The following is a 23093-nucleotide window of genomic DNA, read 5'->3' as shown; positions in this document are numbered from 1 at the left end:
AAGTGATTTCCATCTTTTCCTAAAGCTAGGGTTTCCAGATTTTCTTTTAAGAATTGTTTGATGATTTTTTGTGTTTAATCTTCTGCTTCTCGTATATTTTGACCGATTTTATAATACGTCTGCTACAACCTTAGCCCATTTGTACTGAAAGCCCTAATATTCTAGGGTTCTTCGTTTGGTTTCTGAGTACCGGTGCATCTGACTGTGTTCTTGCTTTGTGTTCTTGTGATTTCTCGTGACCTTCTTGCCCTAATATGCTTCTACTGAACTTCTTAGTTTAACCTTTCTATGATCCTATATGCTTGTGTTCGTCTTGACTGTTCATATCAAGACCTGTATCTTTCTCATTGAATCAACATTGTTTAACTTTTGTTTTGTTAAAGTTATATGTCGATTCTTGAGAATTCATGTTTTTCCTTATTTATATGCTAAACATGCTGGATCTTTCATGACTTTCTGAACCCTTGATTTCTCTGAGTCCCTTATTTCCTGGTTTAATTTGAACACTTTCCTTTAAACGTTTGATTCTTACCTTTTACTAAATTTGATTGAATTTGCTTGCCTTAATTATTTTTCCCTGCCTTATTTGTATTCCACTGATTATTACTGATTTGTTTTCTTAATTAAACTGTTATTCATTTATCCCTAATTACCTACTCTATATTAAGCCTTATTTGATTCTTTTCCTTAAATACTTAGCATGATTTTACTGTTGATCTAATTGTCCCTTGATTAAGAGAAGATCTTGCTGACTTCCTCGACTTACTACTTAATTGATCTCTTACCTTATGTGTCAAGCTTTTGACTACTATATAAACCTCCTCTTCTTTTAAGTTATGGAAAATGAACATTAGTTCAAAAATCACTCTTTCTTACACTTTAAAGCTCTCTTTCTCTGCTGCTACTTGTGTTACTCATTGATCTAGCCGGCTGAAAGTCAAGGCTAGATATTGGAACTTTATTTGCTTTATATTCTGCATCCTTTCTTCAACTAGTATGTCTTTAATTAAGTTTGAGATTCAAACCCTATGTGTTTTCATTCCTGCACTAGTTCATCAGTTATGAGTTCAATTTCCTGCCTACTTCTTTGCTCAGTCTGTATGTTTAATACATTCTGCTGTTTACCGCGAAAATGGTAATAACAATTAAATTTATTGATGGGACTCTAAAAATACGTGATCTATTTTTATGCTAGTTGTTAAGCAGCTGATGCTAGTTATATGGAGATAAAAGATAAAATGCGAGCTAAAGCAGAGTTATAATCAAACCGATGGGTTGGCGATTCGGGCCTCAGACTGACCGATGAGGGGCCTCGAGGTCGATGCCTGGGCTCGGGCTCGAGCTATCGGGGATAACCGAGAAAGGGCTAATAGTTAGGATATAATTAAGGGAGGCTCTTTATGTCCAATGACAAGCAATAAATGAAGAACAAGTATGTAGGCAATAACTACGAGCAATAATACCGAGAGAATATGTTAAAAAGAAAGGAGATAGAGAGTTATTATTTATTTTGTGTAGAATAGTTGGAGCAATAGCCGACCACTACTAAATAGTAAGGATCCTCTTTATATAGGAGGGGAATTCTAACATAGTACGAAAAGCATTAATTACAAAGATACGGGGATGAGACGGCTAGACGCGACACCCTGATACATGCTCTGGGTAGGCCGGCTTTGTCAGACTTAGTTGCGTGCCCTAGGAACTCCCCATTTTTAATCTAGTCTCAGTCGATATTCCCTTTAGGCCGGGCCTCAACGAGCTTTGAGGAAGGGAACTCGGTCTCAGCTTCGCGTCCTTGAGGCCTCGAGGTGTTCTTCTGAAACGAACTAATATCAAGAAATCGAACCCTCCGATTTCGCCGCGTACAGATAGTCTTCACGTTTCGTAGAACGAAGCGATGGGAAACGATTCTGATGCCTGACTCCTCGGTTTTCTTGTGACGATTTCATACCGATGACACAACCTATGGCGTGAGTTTTCACGATAGTTGGGACATCCTATGGACTTGTCTTTTCGACGCTATTCAATACGCTGTCGATTCCCGTTCTTCGAAGTGACAGTACCGTCGTCGATTTGGTTCTTCAAGAACGCATTAATTGTACCTGCCGGTCAGTCTTCCAAAGGCATGGATGACCGTGCCATTATCTCCTATAAATGGGGGTATTCTGACGTTATTTTTCTATCTAAGTGCCCTCCTCCATCCATTCATTCCTTTCTTCTTTCTGAATGTATGCCTCTATTGACGATTGTCAATATCTAACTCAGACGCGAGTATTCTTTTCGGTCTTTGGTTGATAGAAATGGCTCCTTTCCGAGCCCAATGTTGTTCCTCGGACCAAGCCAAAAGCGGTCCGATAGACTCGGATCATCGGGGCCCTCGAGTCTCATGAAGATAGCGCATCGAACCTTGAAATCTTTGAGAGTGGCCTCTGAGTGAAGGTCAGCTTCAGGCACCTGGAGATTTACAATTTTGTGGAGCTTTGGACTCAACAACTTGTCTAGAGTTTGTTCGAGTCATACGACGTTGTCGGGCTGTTGTATCCTGCAGAGGACAAGTCAAGAATATTACTGTTGGACCAGTGAAGATGCTACCGCAGTGGGCTTGAACCTCTTTAAAGAGGGCGAGATATTCGCGCCTCAGCCTGAAGATTATTTATTTATTTTTCTTCATCTTATTTTTCAACTGTAATTACTTGTAATTTCACCAACAAATTGTAACCGAGTTGTGCTTCTTGATTGCTTGTATTTTCTATAGCTAATAACTCTAAGGTTTCACAATCTTCTAAATTTTCCAATATGCATAATTTGAACCACACGATAACGCCCATAATTATTTTATTAGTCGGGGATCAATTGCTTTTGACAGGCCGACAATGCCCGTGCCTATGGTAAGGACATTAATCATGTGTTTTTGAAATGATCGATTTTTAAAAGTTATTTTCTAGTGTTTGATTGTCAGAAATATTTTCTATTGAAAATAGTTTTCATGGTCGGGTGAAAAATGATTTCCCTCACTTATGGCGGAAGTCAATATTTTTTTTTTCACAATTATTTAAATTCTGAACTTACATCGCTACATCAATTAATACTAAGATACAGTTCCAATTGAAACTTTCTTGCAACCCACAAATGCAGAAGTCAACTTGGCTTTTGCATCATGACCAACTAAAATATTAATTAATTAATGAAACAAACGCGTATCTTGTGTTGCACATTTCCAATGTCAACTTCTAGTCTTCTACATTCTTTCAAATTATGTGATAAGATGTACTAATTTTTTTACCATATTTGGTTATCTAATTTCTTGAAGAAAGGACAATATATTTATCATAATTGATTTTTCTTTTTAAGAAAACGAACATATTTTTTTTCTTTATATTTGGCTAGTCTTTTTTATGGAGGAAATTTTTTTGGCTAGTCCTTTCTCTTAAAAATCTTTCATTCATTCAGCTACATCCACAATGTAGTCTTAAGACCTTTGAGAATCTTGTTTATGGAAATAATTTCGGGACAAGTGTTAGCTTACTACTTGGGTTTGACTCTTTGTGAGTTTGTTCTCTCGATATTTTATACTCTCTTTTATATTACAGATTCCTCATCTCCGCCTGTCTATGTGTTAGTTTTTCCAACAATTATGGTGATGTATGGGAGAGGTAAGCAATGATGCAACTCTCCTTAGTGAGATAAGCAATGATGCAATGAGTGGTAGGTGAGATGGGAATATTGCAAATTGATCCTTCTTGGTAGGTGAGATTTGCACTTTTGGTCCCTATCTCAAAACTATAAATACCCCCTTCCATTTCATTGTATAACACACCAAAAAAATATATCAAAACTCAAGAAGAAAGAGTTTGAGAGGGAGAGAGATATAGTTCCTTTAGGAATGTTTCCTAACAGGGGAGTGACAAAATAGTGAGTAGAATACTAGTCGGGTATTTTTCGGGAAACACTTTTGTGTGCGCCACTATTTTGGGTAGAGCTCAGGAATTGTTGTACCTCCAAATTATTGGGGAAGTCTCTCTTTGTATGCCTGCTAAATGTTTTAGTGGAAGTTGGTGTCGGATTTGTGGACGTAGCCTAAACGTTTTAGGTGAACCACGTTAAATATTGTGTCATTTATTTTTGGTTTCGTTGATCATTTATTTTATTCCGCTGTGCAGTAGTGTTTAGTGCCACCGGGTCCTAACAAGTGGTATCAGAGCTTTGGTTAGAGTACTATTCATACGTACGGTACTATTCATACGTACGAGTACTATTCATCCATACGGGCACTATTCATATCCACGATTACTATTCACCGTCGGAATTTTTTTTAGATTGCAGAAGTCTGTCAAATTCTGATCTAAATGGAGGCGAGGACAAGCAAGATGGTCAACCTGAATGGCACAAATTATCACTTATGGAGAAACAAGATGAAGGATCTCCTGTTCGTGACAAAGATGCACCTGCCGGTGTTCAGTTCTCAGAAACCTGAAGATAAGTCAGACGAGGACTGGGAATTTGAGCACAACCAAGTGTGCGGCTACATACGGCAATTTGTTGAAGACAATGTGTACAACCACATTTCTGGTGTGACACATGCAAGGTCGTTATGGGACAAGCTCGAAGAGTTGTATGCCTCTAAAACAGGTAACAACAAATTATTTTACTTGACAAAATTAATGCAAGTAAAATATGTAGAAGGGACAACTGTGGCAGATCACCTTAATGAAATACAAGGGATTGTCGACCAGTTGTCGGGAATGGGCATAAAGTTCGATGACGAGGTACTTGCTCTTATGGTGCTGGCAACACTCCCAGAGTCATGGGAAACCTTGAAGGTTTCAATCACCAATTCTGCACCCAACGGTGTGGTAAACATGGAGACAGTCAAGAGTGGCATTCTGAATGAAGAAATGAGACGCCGATCACAAGGAACATCTTCTTCACAGTCAGAGGTGTTGGCTGTTACGACCAGGGGGAGAAGTCAAAATAAGAGCCAGAGTAACAGAGATAAGAGCAGAGGTAAATCCAACAAATTTGCAAATGTTGAGTGCCATTACTGCAAAAAGAAGGGGCATATCAAAAGATTTTGCCGACAGTTCCAGAATGACCAGAAGAAGAACAAAGGCAAAAAGGTGAAGCCCGAAGAAAGCAGTGATGATGAAACGAACTCCTTTGGTGAGTTCAACGTTGTCTACGATGACGACATTATCAATCTGACAACCCAAGAGATGACCTGGGTGATTGATAGTGGGGCTACCATTCATGCGACGCCACGGAGAGAACTCTTCTCATCTTACACACCTGGAGACTTTGGTCGTGTAAAGATGGGAAATGCCAATTTCTCAACAGTTGTAGGCAAAGGTGATGTTTGCCTAGAGACCATGAATGGGATGAAGCTACTTTTAAGAGATGTCAGGCATGTTCCAGATATGCGCCTGAATCTGATCTCCGTAGACAAGCTCGATGAGGAAGGTTACTGCAATACCTTCCATAATGGCCAATGGAAGCTCACGAAGGGCTCATTGGTGGTGGCGCGGGGCACGAAGCAGTCAAAGTTGTACGTGACCCAGGCGAGCATCTCCCAACAAGTTATAAATGTTGCGGAGAATGATAGCAATATCAAGTTGTGGCATAGACGTCTTGGCCACATGAGTGAGAAGTCAATGGCGCGTTTGGTAAAGAAGAACGCCTTACCAGGTCTAAACCAGATCCAGTTGAAGAAGTGTGCTGACTGTTTAGCTGGGAAACAAAACAGAGTTTCGTTCAAAAGATTCCCTCCTTCCAGAAGGCAAAATGTGTTGGATCTGGTACACTCAGATGTATGTGGACCTTTCAAGAAGTCCCTCGGTGGTGCCCGATATTTCGTGACCTTTATTGATGATCATTCACGAAAGACATGGGTATACACGCTGAAGACCAAGGATCAAGTGTTTCAAGTTTTCAAACAGTTTCTGACCTTGGTGGAAAGAGAGACTGGTAAGAAGTTGAAGTGCATCCGGACAGACAATGGCGGTGAATACCAGGGTCAATTTGATGCTTACTGTAAAGAGCATGGTATTCGACATCAGTTCACACCTCCTAAAACTCCCCAGTTGAATGGCTTGGCTGAGAGGATGAACAGAACTTTGATCGAGAGAACCAGATGTTTACTCTCTCATTCAAAGTTACCAAAGGCTTTCTGGGGTGAAGCTCTAGTTACAGCAGCCTATGTGCTGAACCATTCACCCTGTGTCCCTCTTCAGTACGAGGCTCCAGAAAAGATTTGGTCAGGAAGAGATATCTCTTATGATCAATTACGGGTATTTGGCTGCAAAGCCTATGTCCATGTTCCGAAAGATGAAAGGAGCAAACTTGATGTCAAGACAAGGGAGTGTGTATTCATCGGCTATGGTCAAGACATGCTTGGCTATAAGTTCTATGATCCGGTGCAGAAGAAGCTCGTCAGGAGTCGAGATGTCGTGTTCGTTGAGGACCAAACAATTGAAGACATTGACAAAGTAGAGAAGTCCACTGATGATTCTGCTGAGTTTGAGTTGCCTCCAACAGTGGTGCCGAGACAAGTTGGAGATGATGTTCAGGATAATCAACCTGAAGCCCCTGATCTTCCTAATGAAGATGAACCAGCAGATACTGAAGGTAACGAGGACAATGGTGATGATGATGCAGACGAGGAGGATCAACCTCAACCACCAATCCTCAATAACCCTCCTTATCACACAAGATCTGGAAGAGTTGTGCAACAGTCTACCAGATATTCTCCACATGAGTATGTGTTACTCACTGACGGGGGAGAACCCGACAGCTTTGAAGAAGCTATTGATGATGAACATAAGGAGAAGTGGATAGAAGCCATGCAAGACGAGATGAAATCCTTGCATGAGAACAAGACGTTTGAGCTGGTGAAGTTGCCGAAAGGCAAGAGAGCTTTGAAGAATAAGTGGGTGTTCAAGATGAAGCATGATGAACACAATTCCCTTCCGAGATTCAAAGCAAGATTGGTCGTCAAAGGTTTCAATCAAAGGAAAGGCATTGACTTTGATGAAATATTCTCACCAGTTGTGAAAATGACCTCAATACGCACGGTGCTGGGATTAGCAGCAAGCCTCAACCTGGAGGTTGAGCAGATGGATGTAAAAACCGCCTTCCTACATGGTGATTTGGAAGAGGAGATATACATGGAGCAACCAGACGGTTTCCAGCAAAAGGGGAAAGAGGACTGCGTTTGTAGATTGAGGAAAAGCCTCTATGGCTTAAAACAGGCACCAAGGCAGTGGTACAAGAAGTTCGAGTCGGTGATGGGGCAACACGGCTACAAGAAGACAACTTCAGACCATTGTGTGTTCGCTCAGAAGTTTTCTGACGATGATTTCATCATCCTATTGCTCTATGTGGATGATATGTTGATTGTTGGCCGGAATGTTTCCAGAATTAATAGCTTAAAAGAACAGCTAAGCAAGTTCTTCGCCATGAAAGACTTGGGGCCAGCAAAACAGATCCTTGGGATGAGGATTATGCGAGACCGAGAAGCCAAGAAGTTATGGTTGTCTCAGGAGAAGTACATCGAGAAGGTACTTCAACGGTTCAACATGGAGAAAACTAAAGCAGTTAGCTGTCCTCTTGCTAACCACTTTAGATTGAGCACCAAGCAAAGCCCGTCAACAGATGATGAGAGAAGAAAGATGGAGCGGATTCCATATGCTTCAGTAGTAGGAAGTTTGATGTATGCCATGGTTTGTACACGGCCAGATATCGCTCACGCTGTAGGAGTGGTAAGTAGATTTCTTTCTAATCCAGGAAAGGAACATTGGGATGCTGTTAAGTGGATTCTCAGGTATCTTCGAGGAACCTCCAAACTATGCTTATGTTTTGGAGAAGACAACCCTGTGTTGGTTGGCTATACTGATGCAGATATGGCCGGAGATGTTGATTCTAGAAAATCAACTTCAGGATACTTGATTAACTTTTCAGGGGGAGCTGTGTCATGGCAATCAAAGTTGCAAAAATGTGTTGCATTATCAACTACTGAAGCTGAATTCATCGCAGCAACGGAGGCTTGCAAAGAATTGATATGGATGAAGAAGTTCTTAACTGAACTTGGATTTTCGCAAGACGGTTATCAGTTATTTTGTGATAGTCAAAGTGCTATCCACCTTGCGAAGAATGCCTCATTCCATTCCAGATCCAAACATATTGATGTGAGATATAATTGGATCAGGGATGTGTTGGAGAAGAGGATGTTGCGGCTTGAAAAGATCCATACAGACGAAAATGGATCGGACATGTTGACCAAGACTTTACCGAAAGGGAAGTTTGAGTTCTGTAGAGAAGCTGCAGGGATAGTGGATCCACCATATAGTTGGAAGGGGGAGAATTGTTAGTTTTTCCAACAATTATGGTGATGTATGGGAGAGGTAAGCAATGATGCAACTCTCCTTAGTGAGATAAGCAATGATGCAATGAGTGGTAGGTGAGATGGGAATATTGCAAATTGATCCTTCTTGGTAGGTGAGATTTGCACTTTTGGTCCCTATCTCAAAACTATAAATACCCCCTTCCATTTCATTGTATAACACACCAAAAAAAATATATCAAAACTCAAGAAGAAAGAGTTTGAGAGGGAGAGAGATATAGTTCCTTTAGGAATGTTTCCTAACAGGGGAGTGACAAAATAGTGAGTAGAATACTAGTCGGGTATTTTTCGGGAAACACTTTTGTGTGCGCCACTATTTTGGGTAGAGCTCAGGAATTGTTGTACCTCCAAATTATTGGGGAAGTCTCTCTTTGTATGCCTGCTAAATGTTTTAGTGGAAGTTGGTGTCGGATTTGTGGACGTAGCCTAAACGTTTTAGGTGAACCACGTTAAATATTGTGTCATTTATTTTTGGTTTCGTTGATCATTTATTTTATTCCGCTGTGCAGTAGTGTTTAGTGCCACCGGGTCCTAACACTATGGACGAGGTCAATTGACTGAACCAAATGTTTGTATCAATTCTGTTTTATCATCATTCAAGATTTGCTCTATTAGCTTCCGCGTGACACCTTATTATTTGGATTCTAACAATGTGTACATGCGTATTGCTCGGTACAAGTCTTCGCATCCATGTTTCTCCTTTATTTGTTTTTCCGATTTTTAGCGTAAGCAGATATCCTCCATACTTAATGTATTGGTCAATTTCTGACTTAGTAAGATTCTCAAGAGAGTTTGAAAATATGAGCTTCCAGCTACTTAATTAATATCTATTGATAAATATTTGGTATATTTACAATGTAAGATACATGAGTAAATACACGGAATAATAAACCAAAGTTAACATCTTGATATATGGTTTTATTTCATAAATGAAAAATCTTGATCTGCACGTCACTGAGAACAGCTCCTTCATTTGTTTATTTATAAAAAGAAAAACCGAACAACAATTGGGCTCCTAACAATATGCTTTTTAGAAATCCATCTGAGAGATCCCTGATTAAAACTGGTACTTGGTCTAGTAGCCAAAGGTGTAAACGTCACTTGATAGCTCAATTTTTGGTTCATCTCTGAAAATACAAGTGTAGTTGGCTCAACTTTCACATCAACGCCCGGTGGTGAATCAATTTCAATATTGTATGTTGAGTTAGCTTGTCCTATATTCGTCGCATTTCTTGAATATGTTTGTGCTGTTGAGTTGCTTCGGACTTGGATCGAAAATGATGGATAATTTAGTTGACCTTCTAAGATGCTAGTTATTTCTGAACATTTAACTTTGCGCTGCAAAAAGATCCCAACTTGTCTATCTGTGTAATTTAGACCACATAGATAAGCTACGTAATCGGCTGGTTCAATGTCATATATCAGGCCGGGATCATTTGCTTTTGATGGATTAACGTGCCCTGCACCTGTGGCGAAGACACTAGCTGGAAGGTACGTTTCATCCTCGATGGAGCTCAATCCGAGGTTTAAGACATCAGCTGTTGTCATAATTGCTGACTTAATTGCAGCTGGAGACCAATCAGGGTGACTACTTTTTAGCAGCGCTGCAACGCCACTGAGATGAGGACAAGACATTGACGTACCTGAAATCATGTTGAAATTAGAGTTCGTGTTTGTGTTATTCTCCAAGGAAACATGCCAAGCTGCAAGGATGTTAACACCAGGACCAGTAATGTCCGGTTTTAGAATTCCAGGACTTGCAAAATTTGGACCCCTGGAAGAAAATCCAGCAACCACTGGAGCACGATCATCTCCGATAATAGTTCCCTTGAATACTATTGTTGCAGTAGGGATTAATGTGGAGTTTATATACTCTTTGATTTTTAGACCATCTGCATAGCTAACGTGTGTCACCGGAAGGACATGTGCCTCGGCTAATGTTGTGTTAGCCAGGTTTTCTGTATTCATAAGAATCATGGCTGCACCACCAGCTACCTTCACTGCTTTTCCTTTGTCAACTCGCGTTGTTCTACCAACCTCACACAACACTATCTTTCCCATGACATTCGTGTTGTTCAGCGAAGCAGGGGTACAATACTTAGCATCAGAGTCACTAGCATTGCTTCCAGGATAGGCAAGATGCAACAGTGTTGGAGGAAATTCACTAGGTTGAAAGGCTGATTCTCCATCGAATTCTTCATTGTTTCCAAGCACAGCAGTAGTCTTAATTTTCCTGTCGATGGTACTTGCACCAACTGTTAAAATCCAGGGTGCTTCATTAGCCGTTGAAAAACTGGATGGTCCTGAATTTCCAGCAGCACAACTGACAAAGATCCCCTTTTCCATTGCACTAAATGCACCAAGTGCAATGTTGTCAGAATAGAAATTATTAGTAAGCCTACCAAGGGAAAGCGAAAGCACATCGACACCATCTTCAATAGCCATATCCATTGCAGCCAAAGTGTCACTTTCAGAACAAGTGATACCTGAGCACACTTTGTAAATGGCAACATGAGCTAGAGGTGCAACGCCCGCTGCAGTTCCATTAGCATTGCCAAATATATTAGCACCTGGAACGAAATTTCCAGCAGCCGTGCTAGCAGTGTGCGTACCATGTCCATTCTCGTCCCATGGTGACCCGTTCCCTGAGGACTGGAAGTACCTCGCTCCAATGAGCTTGTTGTTACACTTTGTAACATTAAATTCACACTTACCCTTCCATTTAGCAGGGGGTGGGGGCATCCCATCGTCACTAAACGAAGGGTGGTCCGGGAAAATTCCCGTGTCAATGACACCAATAATCACACCTTTCCCATAATTTGAGTCATTCCAGAACCCCATGTTCTGGTGCAACCCCAAGAAGTTGAGACTATGTGTAGTGTACAAATCAAGTTGCCTTTCGGGGCGGGCAGAAATAAATCCTTTCCTTTTCTGCATTTCCTTGAGATCATCCGGATATAACTTAGCTGCAAAACCTGTTAGAACATTTCGATAGGAATAGATCAATCGTGGCGCCTCACGAGAGCCATCTGAGGTTGTTGCAGGCAAGAAAGAAAGATACCAGCTATCTAAATCTTGATATCTGCTATCGCCTTCACGATCAGGGAACTCACAATGAATAATATAGACTTGTGAATTGCTTTGTTCTTCTTCAGGCCTTTCATCAACAGGGTGTTCATTTGCATTAGTGGTAAATAAAGTGAACAGAAAAATGAGGCCAATTATTATGAGAATTGACCTGAATTGAGCCATGACAACTTTACTGCTAGTGAAATATCAGTTTTCTTTGCTAATGAGTTTGGATTATATCTACAATGGAGGGATGAAGTTGGAAAAAAGAGTTATTTGCCTAAGGATTTTTGTTGGAGTTTTTGAATTTTAGTTGAGGTTATATATAGTTCTTGGAAATATTTTTTTATTTGCTAGTCAGAACTCAGAAGCTACTATAGACATATGAACTAGTCATGCGGGGAGAATCATGAAATAAAAAATAGGCCAAAAACTGAATTGGTCATCTACACGCTAAAAACAATTTTAGTTTAATCTAACTAATCTTTGAAAAATGAACTTGAGATAGCAACAACATATAGACAAAGTCGTTAATTTTCATGATAATATTTTCTATCTCAGTAATGTTCGAGTCAACTTGGACACACCTTAACTATTGAGACAAAACAGGCCTGCTGCCTTCTTTACTCCAGATTGCTAAATCCTTGGCAAACACGGAACAACACAATATATTTCTTGTCTACTTGACCTTCTGTTTCAGATAGGTTGCAAGTTTAACTACTTGAAGTAATTTCATGTTTGTTTTCTTTTCATTTTCAGCTCATCAGATAAGTATCTAGCATCTAGCTATTAATGATATTCCATCTACTTTTATCATTTTATATAGAAAACTATACTTTCATAGGAAATACATATCATCTGGCTATCAATGATACACATTTTCCGGTGGCGGAGCTAGAATTTACATCAAGGGGTGTCAAAATTTTAAAAAAATAGATACATCAAAAAGTATAGGGGAGTCAACGCATACTAAATATACATATAACAATAAAATTATCTAGCAATACAATATAATTTTTCGGCGAAAGGGTATCGATTGACATCCCTTAGTTGAATGTGGCTCCGCCATTGGCATTTCCTGAGAAGGAAAAAACAAGCAGGACGGTATCAACAATCAAGTTTATTTGTCAAATTTTGGCTAAGCGTTATTCTCCTGATCGAGAATGTTAAAAGTATGAGTTGCTTAATATTTACTGAAAACTATCTGGTGTAATATATTTCATTTTTGTATCGTTGAGTAGTAGAATAAGAATATGATTGTATTGACAAGAGCAAAAAACAGACGACATAAATCTCAACTCTGATACATTCAGCTTGACACTAAAAAGAGATAAAAAGAAAAACACATATTTGGTATTAACAGTGTCACACTCTTGTTAACAAGATAAAACAGGAAATTACCAAAGAAAAAAAGAAAGAGAAGAAGATACATTTTCACGTCGTAAGGTGAAAATGGTCTTATTACAAATGAAAAAACTTGATCAGCATGTCACTGATATCAGCTCCTTCATTTCCTTTTCAGAAAAAGCTGAATCTCACAGCAATTGGGCTCCTAACAATGTGTTTACCAGAAATCCATTTGAGAGATCCCTGATAATAACCGGTACTTGGATTACTAGGCAAAGGTGTAAACGTCACTTGATAGCTCAATTTCTGGTTCACCTCTGAAAAAACTAGTGTAGTTGGCTCAACTTTTACATCAACGCCCGGTGGTGAAACAATTTCAACACTATATGTTGAGTTGGCTTGTCCTACGTTCGTCACGTTTCTTGAATATGTCTTAGCTGCTGAGTCGGTACTGAGTTTAATCGAAAATGATGGATAATTTAGTTGACCTTCTAAGATGCTAGTTATCTCTGAACAGTTAACTTTACGCTGCAAAAAGATCCCAACTTGTCTATTTGTGTAATTCAAACCACATAGGTAAGATACGTAATCGGCTGGTTCTATGTCATATATCAGGCCGGGATCATTTGCTTTCGATGGATTAACGTGGCCTGCACCTGTGGCAAAGACATCAGCTGGAAGGTAAGTTTCATCCTCGATGAAGTTCAATCCGAGATTTAAGACATCAGCTGTTGTCATAATTGCTGACTTAATTGCAGCTGGAGACCAATCAGGGTGAACACTTTTTAGCAGCGCTGCAACGCCACTGAGATGGGGACAAGACATTGAGGTTCCTGAAATCATGTTAAACATAGAGTTCGTGTTGTTTTCTAAGGAAACAGGCCAAGCTGCTAGGATGTTAACACCAGGACCAATAATGTCTGGTTTTAGAATTCCAGGACTTGCATAACTTGGACCCCTGGAAGAAAATCCAGCAACTACTGGAGCACGATCATCGCCGATTATAGTTCCGTTGAATACTATTGTTGCAGTAGGGACTAATGTTGAGTTTATATACTCTTTGATTTTTAGACCATCTGCATAGCTAACGTGTGCCACCGGAATGACATGTGCCTCTGCTGGTGTTGTATTAGCCAGGAGTTCTGTATTCATAAGAATCATGGCAGCACCACCAGCCGCCTTCACAGCTTCTCCTTTAGAAACTCGTGATGTTATACCAATCTCACACAACACAATCTTTCCCGTGACATTTGTGTTGTTCAGCGAAGTAGGGTAACAATATTTAGCCAAAATGTCACTGTCATTGCTCCCCGGATAGGCAAGAGGCAACAGTGTTGGAGGAAAGTCACTAGGTTGAAAAGCTGATTCTCCATCGTATTCTTCGTTGTTTCCAAGCACAGCAGTAGCCTTAATTTTCCTGTCGATGGTACTTGCACCAACTGTTAAAATCCAGGGTGCTTCATTAGATGTCGAAAACCTGTATGGTCCTGAATTTCCAGCAGCACAGCTGACGAAGATCCCCTTTTCCATTGCACTAAATGCACCAACTGCAATGACGTCTTCATAGAAATTATAAGCAACACCTCCAAGGGAAAGCGAAAGCACATCGACACCATCTTCAATAGCCATATCCATTGCAGCCAAAATGTCACTTTCAGAACAAAAGATATAAGAGCACACTTTATAAATAGCAACATGAGCTAGAGGTGCAACGCCCGCTGCAGTGCCATTAGCATTGCCAAATATATTAGCACCTGGCACGAAATTTCCAGCAGCCGTGCTGGCAGTGTGCGTACCATGTCCATTTTCGTCCCATGGTGACCCGTTCCCCGATGACTGGAAGTACCTCGCTCCAATGAGCTTGTTGTTACACTTTGTAACATTAAATTCACACTTACCCTTCCATTTAGCAGGGGGTGGGGGCATCCCACTGTCGCTAAACGAAGGGTGGTCCGGGAAAATTCCTGTGTCAATGACTCCAATGATCACACCTTTTCCATAATTTGAGTCATTCCAGAACCCCATGTTCTGGTGCAATCCCAAGAAGTTGAGGCTATGAGTGGTATACAAATCAAGTTGCTTTTCAGGGCGGGCAGAAATAAATCCGTCCTTTTTCTCCATTTCCTTGAGATCATCTGGTGATAATTTAGCTGCAAAACCTGTTAGAACATTACGATAGGAATAGATCAATCGTGGCGCCTCACGAGAGCTATCTGAGGTTGTTGCAGGCAAGAAAGAAAGATACCAGCTATCTAAATCTTGATATCTGGCAGTCCTATTGCCATCAGGGAACTCACAGTGAACTATATAGACTTGTGAATTGCTTTGTTTTTCTTTAGGCTTTTCATCAACAGGGCGTTCACTTGCGATAGTGGTGAATGAAGAAAAGAGAAAAGTAATGCCAATTATAGTCAGAATTGACCTGTATTGAGCCATCACAACTTTTGTGCTAGTGAAATAGCTGTTATTTGAGTTTAGATTTTGGTGAGAGTTTTGGAATTTTGGAAGTATATATATATGGTAACTGGAAGCTTTTTTTTTTTTTTTTTTAATTTGCTAGTCAGAAGCTATTTTTAGATATGTGAAATAGTCATGCCTGGAGATTCTTGGATTAAATAGAAAAATGAAAGTGGATTGGTCATCTACATGCTAAATCGACTTGATTTTATTTAACTCTTCTTTGATAATGAACTTGAGATAGCAACAGCATATAGACGAAGAAGTCAATCTACAATATGCCCTTTTATGTAAGTAATGTTCGAATCAACTTGTGCTCACCTCAACTAATTCACTTGACAACCTGTCCGACCCATAGGTGCAGGTTGTCAAGGTAAGTATGCTTACAAAAGTTGGAGCCCACGAGCCCACGAGTAAGTGTTATGGCTGAATTTGAACTTGAAATCTCGAGATTATTACTCACAGCTCAATCATTAGACCATCTCCTGGGGATTAAAGAAGTGAAGCAAATAACTTCAGAGCTCAAAATGAATTTGTTTTCTTTTACAGTTATTGAATCAAGACCTGTTTTCTTTCTCTGAGAGAATCACATTGCCAAAACCTATACATCTTCTTTTTAATCATCTTACTTCCCTAGTTAATGTTGTATATGTTAAGAAACAATTACTTGCATCGACACTTAAGCTGGTTCCTTAATTAATTACTATCTGATTTAGTCCCTTAACCATTTGATCTTCAATCTATAGGATTCCTCAGATATAAACAAGAGCCCTTTTGGCTTAGCTGAATCACATGCCCGCTTGCATCGATACTTAAAACTACTTTTGAAGTGCTCGAGCTGATTTTATAGCTGCGTAGTACTCTTAAAACTATATAGTTTGGAGCAAACTCTACAAACATAAATGGAAATTTTAACTTTGTATATAAAAGGGCAGCCCGGTGCACTAAGCTCCCGTTATGCGCGGGGTCCTGGGAAGGACCATTCTGCAAGAGGCTGTTTCTACGGCTTGAACCCGTGACCTCCTGGTATATGTGATGAGATATTACTTACAACTTCGCCCTCTACTCTAAAGTGAACTGTTCAAATTTTCAGCAATGGTTTTCCTTTTTTATTTATGAGCGCATACTTTCTCCAAATAAAAAATGGATAATGATTTATAGGATCCCAATAGATTTGATGTTGATTACTTACTTCTATAATAAAGATATGCCAACACTTAAGTTTTTAAACTTTGAGCTTTGTCAATCCTGACAAATTCAAGCATTACCACTTTGGTTTTTTGTTTTGAATGAGATAAAATAATTGTCTGCCTTCTTAACTCCAAATTGCTAAATCCTTCGCAAGCAAGGAACAAAAAAACATCTTTCTTGTCTGCTTAAACTTCTGTTTCGGAGGCTGTAAGCTTAACAATAACAGTGTTTTTTGTTGGTTTCCCACTCGTCTCATACACGTTTTAGGGTCCGACTAAGCTGGATTCGCGACGGAGAGTCCCACCTTCAGGGCGGAGCTAGCCCTTCGATTACGGGTTCGGCCGAACCCAATAATTTTTGTCCAAATTCTGTATTTATCTTATAATCCATTGAATGTGTACCAGATATCTATTTAGAACCAAGTAACTCAAATGAACTAGAATCCTGAACCCATAAGCTCTACCTCTATCCAGTTGGGGTAAAACGCCCTCTACCAAATGCGACTCTATTCCCGGAAAACTGTATATTCCAATTAACAGCATATATCATATCTATCTAGTGTTAAGTATATTCTCGAAAAGTCATAACCTCATATTCAAAAGTGCAACAAGCGTTATTTAATTGATTTGTTAAAAGTAAACTATGAATATAGAAAGACGAGAATTGTTAAAAGTAAACTATAAATATAGCAAGTACGAGAGAATTGTTAAAAGTAAACTATAAATCTAGAATGTATGAGAAAGAGACGTTGCACCTGACCTTTTCAAGATGGGAAATCAACACGGGGATATAATAACCTGTCTAATGGATGAAAATGAAAAGACGCTCTTTGCTGATTTATTCTAAATATTCTTCTTTTCTTTCTTTTTAAATATTTTTTGAAATAGTAATATTCATCTTATGTTAAACTATGTTGTAGACATAATAAATAAATAAATAAACGTACCACCCTAGGCGAATCTCACCGACAAAACAGGGAGAGATGTTGAGTAATAAGGATACAAGACTTAGACCTTAATAATACATTTTAAAGTCGTGCGTTGGGCCTAGTAGGTTGAAGTGTTATGTGACACCCTAGGCGAATCTCATATCGACAAAATAGATGCGCGTTTTAAAGCCGTACAGGCCTAGGCCCAAAGCGGACACCATCACTAGTGAGATGAGCTGTTACAATAAAAAAAGGATGTTTTTGATGTAACCGTTTAAGTTATACAATTTTGTTGGAATTAATTTTATTGGCATAAATTCCTGCAAATTCTTGTTTTTTTGGGTTTCCCATCCGGTGTCCGGTAGCGCTCCCTATCGAGGATTTTTCCATACCCAGGGCTCGAACTCGAGACCTCTGATTAAGAGAAGAGCAGCCCCATCCGCCACCACATCCTTTGGTGGTTAATTTCCTGCAAATTTAGATAGACTATAGGATAATACTAATACAGATAGTCTGACCAGTGTAAAGCATTTGGAGGAGTTGGCTTTAAATTTTTGTTGGCAGAAAATTAAGATCAGAAAGAGAGTAAAAGATGAAAAGAAAAATTTCAACGAGAGAAAAACACAGAAATGTATGTTGAAAGACTTCTTCTTTGGCGGTGAATTGGATTATCATTTCAAAATTGGCATTTCCTTATTTTTAATTTTTCAGTGTAATATTATGACGTAGTTATCTCTTTAAATAATCTATCTGTCATTAGTAAATTATAATAATTTATAGAACTTCAATGACTAACTTCATTCAAATACAAATATATAGATAACTTATTTGTAAAGTTATTTGAAGAATTTTGAAATGTTAAATGTGATTATGTGTTATAAATTACTAAATCTTGCAAGTGGTTTAAATGTTATTTTACAAGAAGTATAGTGTTGTCACCAAATTGAATCAGTAAAACTAATTGATTTCATCTTTAAACAAATTATATTTTCTTTGAAACATGTGAATATAAATACAAATATGTGTTTAACTAAAGAAGAATTAACCTAAATAGTTCATGTATATGTAATATATGCATAATTCATGTAAAACATATGATTACTATATATAACTAATTTATAATCTATGTATAATGAGGGTCAATATTGCCAAAGCTCAAAGTTTAATAACTTAAGAGTTGACATATCTTCATTATAGAAGCAACTAACCAACATTACCTTTATTGGATTCTTTAAATCTTTATCCTCTTTTTTATTTGGAGGGGGACTTTTTTTTTTCAGGGAAAATTGGAGAAAAGGATGTTCGCTACTGATGTGATTTGAACCTTCCATCTTAATTGTCGAAGGCAGAAAGCTTACAAAAAGAGGCAGGTTTTTTACCTGTATATATTACGTTTTGAATTACATTGATGCAACCCAAAAACATAGTTCAACGGTCAAAGGGGTTCAAACTTTTAAGAGGTCGCTAGTTCAATTACCGCTTGCTACAGTCTCTTTTAACTTTTAAAGTTTTCTTTTTTGAACCGTTAGCAAAAATTCTACCTCCGTTACTACTTGCAAGGTGACGGAACTAGCCCGGGTTCGTAGATATATAAAAAGAAAATATTATTGATGAGATATGAATCCTTCAATTTAAAGGGAAGAGCAAAGTAATAAGATTGAGTAGGAGAGCTAAGTCATTAAAAGGATAAGTCTAGAGCATGTAATGATGCCAAGAAAAGAAAAGAATTTTTTTTTTATTTCAGCTATATCCTGCTTTTATATGGCTTTTTGGTACCGTCCCTTTTTGTCTATATTTTTATTAATGTGGTGCTTATGCGTTCCTGAGACAAGGGTCTATTAGAAACAACATCTCTATCCTCACAAAGTAGGGGTAAGGTCTGTGTAGGCACTACCCTCCCCAAACCCCACGGTATGGGATAATACTGGGTATGTTATTGTTGTTGTTGTAGTATGAAGCTTAGGTATATTTATTGGCTTCTTTTGGTCCCAAGGAGATGGCCTAATGACTGAACCATGAGAGTAACAATCTGAAAGTCTTAACATTCAAATTCCAGCTACAATACTAAGTGTAGGTTCTTTGCTACAATACTGAGTGTAGGTTCTTTGCTCCAACTTTTGTGAGCAGGATTACCTTGGTACTGTACTTGTGAGTTTGAACAAGTTGACTTGAACATTACTTCTATAGAAAATGTATATTTTCGATTGACTTCTTCATCTATATGCTGTTGCTATGTCAAGTTCATTACCTAAGATAAGTTAAATAAAATGAAGTTGCTTTAGCGTGTAGATTACCAGTTGACTTTCCTTTTTCTATCTAATTCAAGAATATCCAGGCATGACTATTTCACACATCTATAATAACTTCTGACTAGGGGTGTTCATAAAAACCCGAAAAATCGAACCAAACCGACCAAAAAAACCGATACTTTTTGGTTTGGTTTGGTTTTGGTTTTGAATTTTAAAAACCGATCAAATTTGGTTTGGTTTTGGTTTTAATCAGAAAAAAACCCGAACCAAACCGACTATAGGAGTAGCTATTTCTAATTTATTATTACACCTATACATATGTATATTGTTATACAAAGTTTCAAAAAATTTATGGTAAATGCTAATAGTTTGCACTTTTAATATAGTTCTTTACCTTTACATTCTAGTTTGATTGGTAGTTTTCTTTTGTTTAGTGTAAGAATCCATTCCGTGTTAAAAATAACATATTTTTAATTGAGTCCTTAAATTATTCATCACTATTTGATTCAATTATCATCAATATATTTTGATAAATAATAGATTTTTCAAAGGGCAATTGATTTGATAGTGTTACACTGAAAATGTGGTCGCCGGAATATTTGTTTGGTAGTGTATGTCTTATATTTAAGAAAAAACCGACAAATAACCGAAAAAACCGAAAAACCGATATAAACCGAATAGAGAAAAACCGACTTAATTGGTTTGGTTTGGTTCTAATATTTGAAAAACCGACTTATTTGGTTTGGTTTCTTTTTAGGAAAAAACCGATCCAAACACCCCTACTTCTGACTAGCAAATAGAAAAAACTTCCAACAACTATATATATACCCATCAAACATTCCAAAACACTTAAACAAAATCCAAACTCACATATAGTCAGCTATATTTCACTAGCACTGACATTGTCATGGCTCAATACAGGTCAACTCTCACTATAGTTGGCCTTATTTTTCTCTTCTCTTCATTCACCACTAATGCAAATGAACGCCCTGTTGATGAAAGACCTAAAGAAAAACAAAGCAATTCACAAGTCTATATTGTTCATTGTGAGTTCCCTGATCGCGAAGGCGCTAGCAGATATCAAGATTTAGATAGCTGGTATCTTTCTTTCTTGCCTGCAACAACCTCAGATAGCTCTCGTGAGGCGCCACGATTGATCTATTCCTATCGTAACGTTCTAACAGGTTTTGCAGCTAAGTTATCTCCAGATGATCTCAAGGAAATGGAGAAAAAGGAAGGATTTATTTCTGCACGCCCCGAAAGGCAACTTGATTTGCACACCACACATAGTCTCAATTTCTTGGGATTGCACCAGAACATGGGGTTCTGGAATGACTCAAATTATGGAAAAGGTGTGATCATTGGTGTCATTGACACAGGAGTTTTCCCCGACCACCCTTCATTTAGCGACGATGGGATGCCCCCACCCCCTGCTAAATGGAAGGGTAAGTGTGAATTTGATGTCCCAAAGTGTAACAACAAGCTCATTGGCGCGAGGTACTTTCAGTCCTCAGGGGATGGGACACCACTGGATGAAGATGGACATGGTACGCACACTGCTAGCACGGCTGCTGGAAATTTCGTGCCAGGTGCTAATATATTTGGCAATGCTAATGGAACTGCAGCGGGCGTTGCACCTCTAGCTCATGTTGCTATTTACAAAGTATGCTCCCCTATCACTTGTTCTGAAAGCGACACTTTGGCTGCAATGGATATGGCTATTGAAGATGGTGTCGATGTACTTTCGCTTTCCCTTGGTAGACTTACTAGTAATTTCTACTCTGACAACATTGCAGTTGGTGCATTTAGTGCAATGGAAAGGGGAATCTTTGTTAGTTGTTCTGCTGGAAATTCAGGACCATACAGGTTTACAATTTCTAATGAAGCGCCATGGATTTTAACAGTTGGTGCAAGTACGATAGACAGGAAAATTAAGGCTACTGCTGTGCTTGGAAACAACGAAGAATACGATGGAGAATCAGCTTTTCAACCTAGTGACTTTCCTCCAACACTGTTGCCTCTTGCCTATCCTGGAAACGATGCTAGTGACTCTTATGCAAAATTTTGTACCCCTGATTCGCTGAACAACATGAACGTCATGGGAAAGATAGTGTTGTGTGAGGTTGGTAATACAACACGAGTCAATAAAGGAAAAGCAGTGAAGGCTGCTGGAGGTGTTGCCATGATTCTTATGAATACAGAACTCCAAGCCAACACGACATCAGCTGAGGCACATGTCCTTCCCGTGACACACGTTAGCTATGCAGATGGCCTGAAAATCAAAGAGTATATAAACTCAACATTAATTCCTACTGCAACAATAGTATTCAAGGGAACTATAATCGGAGATGATCGTGCTCCAGTGGTTGCTGGATTTTCTTCCAGGGGTCCAAATTTTGCAAGTCCTGGAATTCTAAAACCGGACATTATTGGTCCTGGTGTTAACATCCTAGCAGCTTGGCATATTTCCTTAGAGAATAACATAAACACGAATTCTTATTTCAACATGATTTCAGGTACCTCAATGTCTTGTCCTCATCTCAGTGGCGTTGCAGCGCTGCTAAAAAGTGTTCACCCTGATTGGTCTCCAGCTGCAATTAAGTCAGCAATTATGACAACAGCCGATATCTTAAACCTCGGATTGGACTTCATCGAGGATCAAACGTACAATCCAGCTAGTGTCTTGGCAACAGGTTCAGGCCATGTTAATCCATCAAAAGCAAATGATCCTGGCCTGATATATGACATAGAACCAGCTGACTACGTACCTTATCTATGTGGTTTAAATTACACAGATGCACAAGTTGGGATCATTTTGAATCGCAAAGTTAGTTGTTCAGAGATAACTAGCATCTTAGAAGGTCAACTAAATTATCCATCATTTTCGATTAAAGTCACAGTCAGCTCAACTGCTCAAACATATTCAAGAACTGTAACGAACGTAGGACAAGCCAACTCGATATACAGTGTTGAAATTGATTCACCACCGGGCGTTGATGTGAAAGTTGAGCCAACTACACTTGCTTTTTCAGAGGTGAACCAAAAGTTGATCTATCAAGTGACATTTACACCTTCGGGTACTATTCCAAGTACCAGCTATAATCAGGGATCTCTAAAATGGATTTCTGACAAACACATTGTTCGGAGCCCAATTGCTGTGAGATTCCTCTTTTTCTAGAAAAAGGAAATGATGGAGCTAATCTCAGCGACATGCTGATTTTTCATTTGTAATAAAACATTTTCACATCATTTTTGCTTAATGGTGTGATGTTAACCTTGGTTTAAGATTCCGTTTATTTAGTCATGTACCTTACAATGTAAATGTATCTTCTTCTCTTTCTTTTTCCTTTGGTCATCTCCTGGTTTTTCTTTTTATCTTTTCTTTTAATGTCAATTTGATTTATCAGAGTATGTAACTAACTTTTCCGGACAAATAATGACATTGGAAATGTTCAAT

The 23093-nt window shown here is 38.8% G+C and overlaps 3 protein-coding genes across 3 annotated transcripts; 1 reads left to right on the top strand and 2 right to left on the bottom strand.

Moving 5' to 3' along the window:
- Nucleotides 1-9282: 9282 nt before the first annotated feature.
- LOC104230062 (subtilisin-like protease) lies at nt 9283-11739 on the bottom strand. The gene has a single exon (XM_009782796.2). The coding sequence runs from the start codon at nt 11645-11647 to the stop codon at nt 9377-9379; it is 2271 nt and encodes a 756-aa protein (XP_009781098.1). The 5' UTR covers nt 11648-11739; the 3' UTR covers nt 9283-9376.
- A 1056-nt stretch (nt 11740-12795) lies between these two features.
- Nucleotides 12796-15307, bottom strand: LOC104230060 (subtilisin-like protease). The gene has a single exon (XM_009782795.2). The coding sequence runs from the start codon at nt 15245-15247 to the stop codon at nt 12983-12985; it is 2265 nt and encodes a 754-aa protein (XP_009781097.1). The 5' UTR covers nt 15248-15307; the 3' UTR covers nt 12796-12982.
- Nucleotides 15308-20493: 5186 nt separating this feature from the next.
- On the top strand, nt 20494-22982 carry LOC104230063 (subtilisin-like protease). The gene has a single exon (XM_009782797.2). The coding sequence runs from the start codon at nt 20544-20546 to the stop codon at nt 22812-22814; it is 2271 nt and encodes a 756-aa protein (XP_009781099.2). The 5' UTR covers nt 20494-20543; the 3' UTR covers nt 22815-22982.
- The last annotated feature ends 111 nt before the right edge of the window (nt 22983-23093 follow it).

The sequence above is a fragment of the Nicotiana sylvestris genome, chromosome 8, assembly GCF_000393655.2.
Source record: "Nicotiana sylvestris chromosome 8, ASM39365v2, whole genome shotgun sequence".
NCBI classification, from domain to species: domain Eukaryota; kingdom Viridiplantae; phylum Streptophyta; class Magnoliopsida; order Solanales; family Solanaceae; genus Nicotiana; species Nicotiana sylvestris.
The sequence above is the reverse complement of the archived record's forward strand: the minus strand, read 5'-3'. Positions and strand labels throughout refer to the sequence as shown.